The following is a 12,800-nucleotide window of genomic DNA, read 5'->3' as shown; positions in this document are numbered from 1 at the left end:
TTTGCCTGGGAATGTAAAGACGAGTCTGGGGCTGTGGACTGAGGTTTGAGTCCCTTCCCGGTACGCGGCGGGAAATGACTCCCCAAAGTCTCCTGGGCGTTCCGATGGCGCCAAGGCCGCAATGAGCAAGCAAAAGCCCCCCGCCCGGGCACATTCCCAGGAGACAGAGCCAAGAATGCCTCCGGCAGCAACTCGGAAGGGCCGGCTTTCCCTGTGTCTTTGCCCTACGGGAGAGTGGAAAGGCGGAAGCGAGGCCCCAGGGCAGAAGCCCACACCAAACCCAGGAGGCCGGAGCCCCTTGCACTGTTCGGCCCGCAACCCGGAAGCAGATGCCGGCTGCGCGGCGTGGCAGGGTTGCGGTTCCGGGTCCGGCCGCGCCGCAGCCAGCTCTCGGCTTGCAGCCGCAGCGCCCCGCCCCCGCGCTCCGGACCTGGCAGGCGGCGGTTGCTGCAGGGCCGGTCCCTGGGCCACATGGCTGAGGGGGACGCAGGGAGCGACCAGAGGCAGGTGAGGCCCCGGCGGGGTGCTGACTCTCCAGACTCGGCTCGGGCTCGCCTCGCCATCCCAGTCCTTCTCAGCCGAGGGGCACTCCGCCCGGGGCAGCCCCGGGTTCCGCCAGCACCGGCCACGCCATTTGCTCCACCGCGTTCCATTTTTCCGGCGCTTCCCCTCGGCGAGCGCTCTTAGGCCGGCAGCTCCTCGGCGGTCGCGGGCTCGGCCTGTGTTGGACGGTGTTCTCCTCAACCATTAACACGCGACTAAGCAGCTCTGGGCCGAAGGCAAAAACCAGGGTTTCGCTCCCCACCCTGCCGCCGCCGGGTCATCTTGGACAAATCACTTAAGAATTCGGGTTTCCCCCTTTGCAAAATGGGCAGTAGCCCAGACCCTGCACGCACTCGAGAGCCCACCGAATCTCCCTCCTTCTGATCCTTGGCATCGAGCTTTCGCTGTGCCTTGTTCACGTGGGCGATCATATGTCTTTTCCTACAGGGCTGTGAGTACAAAATGAAATGCTACGAAGTCGAATGGATACTTTGCTTCCCATCTTTTCCCTTTAGGTCCTCCAGTTATTTTTCTGTTTTAACCCCAGGCCCAAAGAATAATTTATGAAATGTTTTAAGGGTTTGATTACCACCCACCTACCCATCCAGTCCTTGTGTACCCCCTCCCCACCTCCCCGCCACACAAAATTTAATTCGAAAGAACCAGTGAGACACCCAGGAGAGGTGCGCAGATAATGTGGGGCAGAGCTACTGGGGGTGGGAATCAGGGCTGGAGATGACCTGTTAAAAAAGAGAAGGTGGAACAGAGAAGATAGGTTTGTCTTTTCATGTGTGAATGGTCATTACAAAGTATGGGAGTGCATATATATTAAATTTTGGCTCAATAGTGGCCAAAATCACAGTAATGCAGTAGCAAGCCTGGCTCCAGTCATTGGAGTAGCGCCTAGCAACCACCCAGAGAGTAGAACATGGTGACCTACTCTTAAGAAACATTTGGCCTGGTAAGGCTCATCTAGGAATCTTATATCTGTGCTGGTAATGTTGAATGCGAATACCTTATAAAGTAGTAAGAATAAGATTTTAAGATATGTACATTTGCTGACTTTTTAAAAAATCAATTTCTTTCAGAATGAGGAAATTGAAGCAATGGCAGCCATTTATGGCGAGGAATGGTGTGTCATTGACGACTGTGCCAGAATATTTTGTATTAGAATTAGCGACGATATAGATGACCCCAAATGGACGCTTTGCTTGCAGGTACTTTTTCCCCCTTCCTTGCAGCCATCTTTCAGTTACAACATTAACTATATGGTTGACTCCTGTATTCTAATGATTATTTGTGTTGTTTTCTAAATTATCTTTGTTATTGGCTTTTGTCAATGATGAAACACATGGGCAGTTACATCTCAGATCACTTTCAAATCATACATTAATTGACGGTTTCAATCTTTCTAATCCAGTGCTTTTAATCATTTAAAAGTGTTAATGTACCCTTGAGAGACTGTAGTTTTTCTTCCCTTCATTATTCTCTTCATCTAACAGGAAAGGGTCCAAACCTGGAAAGATGGCTAACATTTAAAAGGAAGGAGAGGTTAATAATGTAGATGACTGGTAGAGGAGACACTCATTTCTTTATTAATTGAGAATCAATGATCAATTATCAGTTGTAATTAGGATAAAATAAATGAAAAGGTCAGCTATGGCTTTTCTTAGTGCTTAATCTTTGATGACTGCTTGTATGTACTTTCAACATAAAGGAGGCAAAACAGTTTTTGCCAGTGTTTGTTTTTATAAAACTCATTTGAAAAGAAGTATGTGTATGGTTCTCTATTATATGTTAGCTGTTTCATATAGTTAATAGTGTTTCCTAGGATTTTTGTAGTATTTCTTCTGAAATACTGAAAAGTGCCCAGAAAATATTATAATGCCACTCCATCCACTTGGGGTCAGGGTATAATGTCCATATTTCAGTTTTCCTTTTCCTTTAACCTCTGTCCTCCTTGCCGTTTTTGTCTGGTTGCTAGCTTTGTAAATATGGTTACTTTTGAACCTTGATGAAGTGTAAACAGATGTTTTTGAACCTGCGTTGTAGGTGATGCTGCCGAATGAATACCCAGGTACAGCTCCACCTATCTACCAGTTGAAGTAAGCTGTATTTCCACATTTATATTGTTATAAAAAGATTATATTTTGAAAGATGTTTATACTGTAATTTGCATTTACAGGAAATATCTTTCTTATTAAAATGTTTATAGAAATTAAAAATACCTTTTGGATTTGGTATAGAGCATTTAAATAAAAATTAATTTCTATAAAACAGTGGAATATGCCACTTAGTATGAAAGAGAATCACAAGGTTCGTAGAGGTGAAGTAGCTGCAGAATTGTCTTTAGAGATGAGGAAGGAAACCTTCCTCTTTAGCCTAGTAATCTAGAAACCTTGGCCCTTAGAGTTTCTCCTAACCTAGTTCTCCTGACCTAACCACAGTTCCTTGATGCACATGTAAGACTGCCTGCCTTCCAGGAGTTACCTTTGATGCTTCTGGTGTTTCTCCCTGCTCCTTTCCCCATTGATGTTGACGAACCATCTTCTTAGAAGCCCAAGCTTAATCTTTTATGAGTCATGACCTGTTAATGCAAGTGATATTTCATCTACCTTGGCCCCATCACCCAGTAATATGTATAAACCCTTGGGAACAGAATTGCATAAACTCAATTACTAGGCTGGTCTGATTGTAGACCAGTAATTGATTTATAACCAGTAATTGATCACAACTGGTTAGATTACTTTGTTTCTTCACTCCTACCACTTCACTTAATTAGCCTTAAAAAAAAAAAAAACTCAATTACTAGAATTTTTACCTATTAGTTTTTTTGTGCACATATTTTAAAACCATAGCGTTAATGCTTACTGTTAATAATGGTTCTGTAAATTTTTATTTTTATTTATTGCAAATGATAGATATAGAATGCTTGTAAACATAAATACCCTTTTCAGAAATTTTTTTTTTTTTTTTTTTTTTTTGAGCTGGAGTCCCGCTCTGTCTCCCAGGCTGGAGTGCAGAGGTGTGCTTGGCTCATGCAAGCTCCACCTCCTGGGTTCATGCCATTCTCCTGCCTCAGCCTCCTGAGTAGCTGGGACTAGAGGCGCCCACTACCGCGCCTAGCTAATTTTTGTTTTTTTTGGTAGAGACGGAGTTTCGCCATGTTAGCCAGGATGGTGTTGATCTCCTGACCTCGTGATCCGCCCGCTCGGCCTCCTAAAGTGCTGGGATTACAGGCATGAGCCACGGCGCCTGGCCAATTTTTAAACCATTAAAACAGAGTAATTTTGGTGTGGGTTTTGTCATGGTTTCTGGGCTGAATGAATTAATGCTAATTAAAGCATTTTGTGACTATATAGATTTATACAAATATAAGACCGTTTTATGAAAATAATTTTTTAAAACCAAAAAAAATTTGTTTGTGATGTAATCCGCAATTTGAGATATAAACATAATCCTTGAATAATCTTCTTAATTGTTTTATTTAATCTTAGTGCTCCTTGGCTTAAAGGGCAAGAACGCATGGATTTATCAAATAGCCTCGAGGAAATATATATGTAAGTGACAGGTAATTTTTTAAAAATAATTCTGTTAGTGATTGTATTGTGGCCTTTTGTTGAATCTGTGAACCCTTTGTTAGAACCTTTCTAAACTTTTTAAAGCTACTTCTGCTTTAACAAAAAGAATTCACTTGAAGAGACCTTGAAAGGTTATATAATTTTATATATAATTTGATAGCTTCTACGTAGATACAAAAATACAGCAATATTTAGAGCTAATAACTATAAAAAACACTTAGCCAAGCTGGGTGCGATGGCATAGGCCTGTAATCCCGGCTATTCAGGAGGTTGAGATGGGAGGATTGCTTGAACCCGGGAGTTCAAGACTAGCCTGGGCAATACAGTGAGACCCCCATCTCAATCTCAATAAATTAAAAAAAATTATTTGCTAAAAGGATCTTAATTAAAAAACAAAAACACTTAGCCAACTGTGAAAGTAAATTCAGAGATACTGCTCTTGATTTGGTATTTTCATAGGCTATGTAGAATGAAATTGATAACAGAATCCTAAGTGTAATTATGTATTAAATGTCTATATACCTTGAGTGGTAATTTCCCTTGTATTAGGCCATAAGACTCAGAATCTGTTGATGGGCTATATTTTTCATTTATTCCTTCATTCAATAAATATTACATGGCAGGCACTGTACTAGATCCTGGGTGCAGGTATGGCTAGCATGAACAGAAGTGCCCTTTATCATGGCAGTTAGAATTTCTGGTGGGGGAAGAGGTATTACTTATAACATTGTAAAAATGAATGTAACAGTAGCTGTGGTAAGTTCTATGAAAGGAAGATACGCAAAACTAATTGAATTTGAAACAAGACCTGACATAGTCTAGGAGGTGAGGGATGGCTTCTTTGACTTAAAAGCAGAGTTAATTAGGGGATGATAATTCCAGTGAGAGGCCACAGCACGAGGCTTGGTGTCAGGGAGCTTGGCACGTTGTAGGAAACAGTGATGGTGATATGCAGTGATAAGAGACAGGATGAGATGGAGGGAATATGGTAGGAAAAGGACCTGGAGAGGTAGACAAGACAGGTCCTCCAGAGTTTTGTAGGTTATGTTAAAGGTTCTGTCTTTATACTAAGAATAGTTGGAAGAGTTGGAAGTAGAGAAGGCTTTTAGGTAGTAGGGTGCCACGATAAGATTTTCTCTGTTTTTTTGAGACAGGTTCTTGTTCTCTTGCCCAGGCTGGAGTGCAGTGGCACAATAGTGACTCACTGCAGTCTTGACCTCTGAGGTTCAAGCGATTTTTCCCACCTCAGCCTCCTGAGTAGCTGGGACTATAGATGTGTGCCACCATGCCCAGCTAATTTTAATTTTTTTTAATTAAATAATTTTTAAAAAAATTTTTTTGAGATGGAGTCTCGCTGTGTTGCCCAGGCTGGAGTGCAGTGGTGTGATCTCTGCTCACTGCAACCTCTGCCTCTCAGTTCAAGCAATTCTCCAGCCTCAGCCTCCCGAGTAACTGGGACTACAGGCGCCTGCCATCACGCACAGCCAATGTTTGTATTTTTAGTAGAGGCGGAGTTCACCATGTTGGCCAGGCTGGTCTTGAACTCATGACCTCAAATGATCCACCCACCTTGGCCTCCCAAATTGCTGGGATTACAGGCATGAGCCACCATGCTCTGCCTTCAGCTGATTTTTTTAAAAATTATTTTTTTGTAGAGATGGAGCCTTGGTTTGTTATCCAGGTGGTCTCAAACTCCTGGCCTCAAGCAGTTCTGCCTTGGCCTCCCAAAGTGCAGACACAGGTTTAAGCCACTGTGCCTGGCCATGATAATATTTTCATTTAAAAAAGATCATTCTAGGGCCGGTATGGTGGCTCACACTTGTAATCCCAGCACTTTGGGAGGCTGAGGCAGGTGGATCACGAGGTCAGTGGTTTGAGACCAGCCTGACCAACATGGTGAAACCCTGTCTCTACTAAAAATACAAAAACATTAGCTGGGGGTGGTGGGCGCCTGTAATCCCAGTTACTTGGGAAGCTGAGGCAGGAGAATCGCTTGAAACTGGAAGGCGGAGGTTGCAGTGAGCCGAGATTGCGCCATTGCACTCTAGCCTGGGCGACGAGAGCAAAAACTCCGTCTCAAAAAAAAAAAAAAAAAAAAAAAATAAATAAATTAAATAAATAAGATCATTCTATTTCTGTTCGAAGTAGTGTTTGGAAGGTAGCAAGAGTAGATGTGGAACATCAGTTGGGGGCTAATGCCGTTGTCTAGAGAAGATATAACTATGATTTAGATTAATTTTAATGAAATAATTTAGTAAAATAAATAATGTTCTGGAATATCAGTTTTACTGTAATCCAGGATCTAGTAAGGATTGTATTATATGTTCTAGGTGGCCACTCCATTGGGTACAGTGACAGTCCCTCTTTGTGTCCCTGGGATCCAGGCCAGGTTTCTTTTCCTTCCAAAATATTTAATTAGAAAATGGTAAGTTGTTGTGGAATCCATTCTACTTATTCCTGCCTAGAGCAAGTATGGTCTTCTTGGGTCCCCATTTAGTGATTCCATCATCCTCGGCGGAAGTATAAGTATTTCCTTAATTAAATGTTTTCTGATATCTCTCCCTAACATTATTGGCCACTCCACCTTTTGTGCCCCCAACAAACTTCTTTCTATAATCCTCTCTTATTTGCCAGTTTATCTGCCCACTACCCCTAGCCCCTGAATAGAATAAAATCAGTATACTGCGGATTTGTTCACCATTAACACCAGAATTGTTCATCTAGTGGCCATTTTTCAGCTCTTACCTAACTTTTGGTGATATTGACCACTTCCTCCTTCTTGGAAATCTCTCCACACTTAGCTTCCATCATGTTAATCACATTCATCAGTTAGTGTTTTTTCTTACCCATGTACAATGTCATACACTCAGAAGTGGCTCTTCACCTGCCTATCCCCTATCCCAAACATCCTCCTTTTACTAAAAGATACCTTCCCGCAGGACACAACTTTCCTTTTCTCTTTAACTAGTTCACTTGAGCTATTTGAGACTTAGGAAGTGTCAGAGATTATAATATAGTTTATTCTAATGGTGGAATATGGTGTCTTGTTTATTAAACGTGCTCAAATAACCTTGGTCCAGTGGTTATTATTTTCACACATGTAGTCTAAATAGAAATACACATCTTACTTGTAAAACTTTTTTTTTTTTTTAAATAGGGCCTCACTGTGTTGCCCAAGCTGGCCTTGGACTCCTGGGCTCAAGCCTCAAGTGATCCTCCTGCTTCAGCCTCTCAAGTAGCTGGGACTACAGGCACATACCATCACACCTGGCTTTATTTTTAAAACTTTTGTGTGACAACTTTTTTTTTTTTTTCTCTGAGACTGAGTCTTGCTGTATTGCCCAGGCTGGAGTGCAGTGGCGCGATTTCAGCTTACTGCAACTTCCGCCTCCCAGGTTCAAGCAGTTCTCGTGCCTCAGCCTCCTGAGTAGCTGAGATTACAGGTGAGCGCCTGTACACCTGGCCAATTTTTGTATTTTTAATAGAGATGGGGTTTCAGCATTTTGGCCAGGCTGGTCTTGAACTTCTGACCTCAAGTGATCCGCCTGCCTCAGCCTCCCAAAGTGCTGGGATTACAGGCATGAGCCACTGCGCCTGGCCTTTGTGACAACTTTTAATCATATTTTCCATATAATTCCAGCAGAGAGCAGCAAGGGAAAAATACAGGTTTTTAAAAATTAAACATGAGCCAGATGTGGTAGCTTTTGTTTGTAATCCCAGCATTTTCGGAAGCCAATGTGGGAGGATTGCTTGAAGCTAGAAGTTTGAGACCAGCCTGGGCAGCATAGTGAGACCTTCCCCATCTCTATAGAAATTTAAAAAATAAAAATTAACTGGGTGTGATGGGGCGTGCCTGTAATCCCAGCTACTTGGAAGGCTGAGGTAGAAGGATCACTGGAGTCCAGGAGGTCGAAGTGAAGTCACTGCACTCCAGTCTGGATGATACAGTGAGACTCTGTCTCAAAAATAAATAAATAAAAAGTAAGTCTGTGAAGAAGAGACTCTTTAGAAGAACAGTCAGTAACTCAGGGATATAGTGAAGGCCTTTATTAAGGCAACAAGAACACGAATGGAGAAGAAGGTCAGTTAAAGAAATACTTGAAAATATATTGGCCAGGTGCAGTGGCTCATGCCTGTAATCTCAGCACTTTGGGAGGCTGAGGCAGGCGAATCACCTGAGGTCAGGGGTTCGAGAGAGACCAGTCTGACCAACATGGAGAAACCCCATCTCTACTAAAAATGCAAAATTATCCAGGCATGGTGGCGCATGCCTATAATCCCAGCTACTTGGGAGGCTGAGGCAGGAGAATCACCTGAACCCGGGAGGCAGAGGTTGCAGTGAGCTGAGATCGCCCCATTGCACTCCAACCTGGGCAACAAGAGCAAAACTCCATCTCAAAAAAAAAAGTATATATATATATATAAGCTAGGATTTGGTGATTGATTAGATGTAGGTTTTAGATGTAGGTTAGTTTGGTTATTGTACTTACTTTTTTTTTTTGAGACGGAGTCTCGCTCTGTGGCCCAGGCTGGAGTGCAGTCTCCAGATCTCAGCTCACTGCAAGCTCCGCCCCCCGGGTTTACGCCATTCTCCGGCCTCAGCCTCCGGAGTAGCTGGGACTACAGGCGCCCGCCACCTCGCCCGGCTAGTTTTTGTATTTTTAGTAGAGACGGGGTTTCACCGTGTTAGCCAGGATGGTCTCGATCTCCTGACCTTGTGATCCGCCCGTCTCGGCCTCCCAAAGTGCTGGGATTACAGGCTTGAGCCACCGCGCCCGGCCCGTTTTTTGTATTTTTTAGTAGAGACGGGGTTTCACCAAGTTAGCCAGGATGGTCTCGATCTCCTGACCTCGTGATCCGCCCGTCTCGGCCTCCCAAAGTGCTGGGATTACAGGTTTGAGCCACCGCGCCCGGCCTGTACTTACTTTTTTTTTTTTTCCTGAGATGGGGTCTCTCTCTGTTGCCTAGGCTGGAGTGCAGTGGCATGATCATGGTTCACTGCAACCTTGACGTCCTGGGCCCAAGTGATCCTCCTGCCTTAGCCTCCTGAGTGTCTGGGTTTATAGGTGTGCCACCACTGGCTAATTTTTGTATTTTTTTGTAAGGAAGGAGTCTTGCTACCTTGCCCAGACTTGTCTGAAATTCCTGGCCTCATGTGATCTGTCTGCCTCTGCATGTCAAAATGTTGAAATTACAGGCACGAGCTACTGTGCCCAGCCCTTAATTTTTATTTAAATATTTTGCATATGAATATTTTGAATAAATGAAAATATTTTGATAAAAAAGTAAATACATTTAAAATACTTAGAATATGATACTGTTTAAGATAAAATGAAAAGGATTACAAGTTTTTTATAGTATTTGATTTTGTGAATTTCTATGATAGCAATATTTAATTTAGAATCCAAGAAGATAATTTTTGAAATTTTCTACATCTCTTCACATTTTGATGCATCATGGAATCTTAGGTTTTAATGTTGGTGAGTGAGGCTTCTTGAATCAAAAATTACATTGGATAAAGTTAAACAGACAAGGAAGACTGTATTCAAGGCCCTTGCAATAAGGGAAAGAGGCCAGAACTAAGTGTGAACTCAACTCCTCTGAAACAAAAGGCAGATGGGTTTTTAAGGGCCAGGATGAGCTAGTGCAAAAGTACTGAAAGATATTATGTGGGACCATTAATCGGGTGTGTTGGGCATATTAAGTTATTGTTGAGTTTGCAAATATTTCTCTTTGTAAGTAGGCCATGTGTGTTTACTAATAGGTACCCGTTGAAGTTAGCCTCCTATACTTCCACAGAGACTGGAAGATAAGGGCAGTGTCTTCTTTGATGATGTGTTTCAAAGGGATGGTTCCCAGGTCCTTGAGAAAGACATTTCCTGGGTTGTAAAACCAATTAAAGTTTTCTATAAAACGATTTACATGTATCTCAAAGAGACAGAGAAGGAATTTACAATGACAAGTTTTGTAAAGAAAATGCTCTAAGAAAAGGGAGGTAAGGGCCTAGAGTCAGGAATGGGCCCATATAAAGTTTAGTCTAGCTGAAGTTAAGGCTGTTTCAGTCAGGCTTTTGGAGTCAGTTTTTAAAATAGTGTCATCTCTTTGTGTCTGTTTTCTCATCTGTAGAAAGGGGATAATATTGTCAGCATTGAACTAGCAGCTATCTTTTTTTTGTTCTTTAAATTTTTTTTTTTTTTTAGTTTTTTAAGTCTTGCTGTGTTGCTGAGGCTGGAGTGCAGTGTCACAGTCATAGCTCACTTCAGCCTCCAAACTTCCGGGTTCAAGTGATCCTTCTACCTCAGCCTCCTAAGTAGCTGGGATTACAGGCACACATCACTGTGCCTGGGTGAGTTTTTGAATTTCTTGCAGAAACGGAGCCTCGCTTTGTTGCCCCGGCTGGTCTCAAACTCTTGGTTTTAAGCTATCTTCCTACAGTGCTGAGAGTATAGGTGTGAGCAACCACATCTGGCCTGTTTTTTTTGTTTTCTGTTTTTTGTTTTTTTTTGTTTTTGAGAAGGAGTCTTTTTCTGTTGCCCAGGCTGGAGTGCAGTGGCACGATCTCCACTCACTGCAACCTCCACCTCCCAGGCTCAAGCAATCCTCCCACCTCCCTGAATAGCTGGGATTACAGGCACACACCACCACATCTGGCTAATTTTTGTATTTTTTTTGTGGAGAAGGGATTTTGCCATGTTGCCCAGGCTGGTCTCGAACTCCTGAGCTTAGGTGATCTGCCCACCCGGCCCCCCAGAGTGCTTTGATTACACCACACCCAGCCCTGGACTGTTCTTATTTTAAAAATCATCTCTTCCAGCTTATAATATTGAAAATTAGGTGACGGAAACTCAGATCAAATGATTAGTTTAACTTCACACAGCTTAGTGCATTTTAGTGAATAGCTTTACTGTTATATCAACCAATACAAGTATTTAGTTTTAGTACTACGAATTGTAGCGATGTGGGGTGTGATGGGGAGGATTTGAGGGTGTAGAATTATTTGAAAACGTTGTTTTTTTCTGTCTGCTTGTTTTGAAAGTATTGGTGGGTGCTGATGAGTAGTGATAAAGAGAGATAATGGTTTCAAGGGAAACTGTTAGAGGAAAGAGGTGAGGTGTTGCTGTATAGTAATGTGGTGATATCTTTAAACACATACCATACTTATCTACAATTAGTGTCTTTCTCTAAAGAGCAGATGCTTGGGCCTTTATTTTATTACTGTTGCCATCATTTAACATAACTATGGACATGACTTCAAAACCCGTGATACATTCTTTTTCTCAGTGATCCTTTGAGATGGATTTAGTTACCGGAGACAACCAAATATCATTTGGAACCAAAATCTATCAATTTAGGCAATAGAATATTTATTTAGGCAATAGAATATTAGGCAGTAGAATATTTTGTCAGAAACAAGATATAAATATAAAATTGTTGAATTGTCTTTTAGGTCTTGTAAATTGACTCCCTGAAGGAGTTCCCCATATGCTTTGCGTTCTTTGTTGTTGAGATAAGTATACTAAATGATAAGTGTACCAAATAAGTGGTTTGAAGTTCTTTAAAAAGTTTAAAAAAGCAAACAATGATCATACTGAAAGATTTTATCCACTTACAGAAACTAAGTCACATTTATATTTCTCTAATCCATCTAGTTTGGAAATGTTTATTCCCCTCTTTGGTTACCACTCTTCTGCTTATTTTAAAGTAAGCCATGTTAATTTTGGAGTCGACTGGAATTTTTAAGGTTGCTATAACCTGTATTAAATACTCAGACACAAATGTTGATAAACCCCAGGTTTTTATAAATTATTTTTAAAAAGAAATGGTTAGATTGTTTATAATGTTTTTGATTGTAAATGTCAGTATCTTCTTGAATTTGAGAAGATGATTTTTGAAATAACAAATTTTGTTTTCCCTGAATTTTGTTTAGACAGAATATCGGTGAAAGTATTCTTTACCTGTGGGTGGAGAAAATAAGAGATGTTCTAATACAAAAATCTCAGATGACAGAACCAGGTAGGATTGAAAAATACTATCAATAGTCTTTTAACTTATAATTACATTTTTATGTAGATACTCTGATTGAAATTTAATATGAAAATCTGTATTCTGGTTTAAGGTTTGTATATTATAAAATCCAAGTTTCTCTGAAAAGTTTCATTACTTATGTAATTATAGTTATTTCTTTCTATAAGGTTTAGACTCTTTGATTTCGTATTACAGTATTCCTCCTTATTTGAGATTTCACTTTCCATGGTTTCAGTTACCTGTGGTCAACTGTTGTCTGAAAATATTAAATGGAAATTTCCAGAAATAATTCATAAGTTTTAAATTGTGTGCCATTCTGAAAATATTATGAAATCTTGGGCTGTGCCATTCTATCACTTCATCTCATCACATAGGCATTTATAATTTTACATCATCACAAGAAGGGTAAGTGCAGTGCAATAGATAGATAGATAGATAGATAGATAGATTTTTTTTTTTTTTTTTTTTGAGACAGAGTCTTGCTCTGTTGCCCAGGCTGGAGTGCAGTGGCGTGATCTCGGCTCACTGCAACCTCCACCTCCCGGGTTCACATCATTCTCCTGCCTCAGCCTCCGCAGTAGCTGGGACTACAGGTGCCCGCCACCACACCCAGCTAATTTTTTTTTGTATTTTTAGTAGAGACGGGATTTC

At 41.4% G+C, this 12,800-nt stretch overlaps 1 protein-coding gene across 1 annotated transcript in view; it reads left to right on the top strand.

Moving 5' to 3' along the window:
• Window positions 1–356: 356 nt before the first annotated feature.
• Window positions 357–12,800, top strand: part of IMPACT (impact RWD domain protein) — a 31,664-nt gene continuing 19,220 nt past the window's right edge. The window contains exons 1-5 of the mRNA XM_023207764.1: window positions 357–507; window positions 1,632–1,760; window positions 2,596–2,648; window positions 4,041–4,103; window positions 12,052–12,137. Of these exons, the coding sequence (XP_023063532.1) occupies window positions 472–507; window positions 1,632–1,760; window positions 2,596–2,648; window positions 4,041–4,103; window positions 12,052–12,137 (367 nt within the window). The 5' untranslated portion in view covers window positions 357–471. The remainder of the gene's footprint in view (window positions 508–1,631; window positions 1,761–2,595; window positions 2,649–4,040; window positions 4,104–12,051; window positions 12,138–12,800) is intronic.

This window comes from Piliocolobus tephrosceles, chromosome 18, assembly GCF_002776525.5.
Source record: "Piliocolobus tephrosceles isolate RC106 chromosome 18, ASM277652v3, whole genome shotgun sequence".
Classification (NCBI taxonomy): Eukaryota; Metazoa; Chordata; class Mammalia; order Primates; family Cercopithecidae; genus Piliocolobus; species Piliocolobus tephrosceles.
This window is presented reverse-complemented; position numbering and strand designations above follow the sequence as displayed.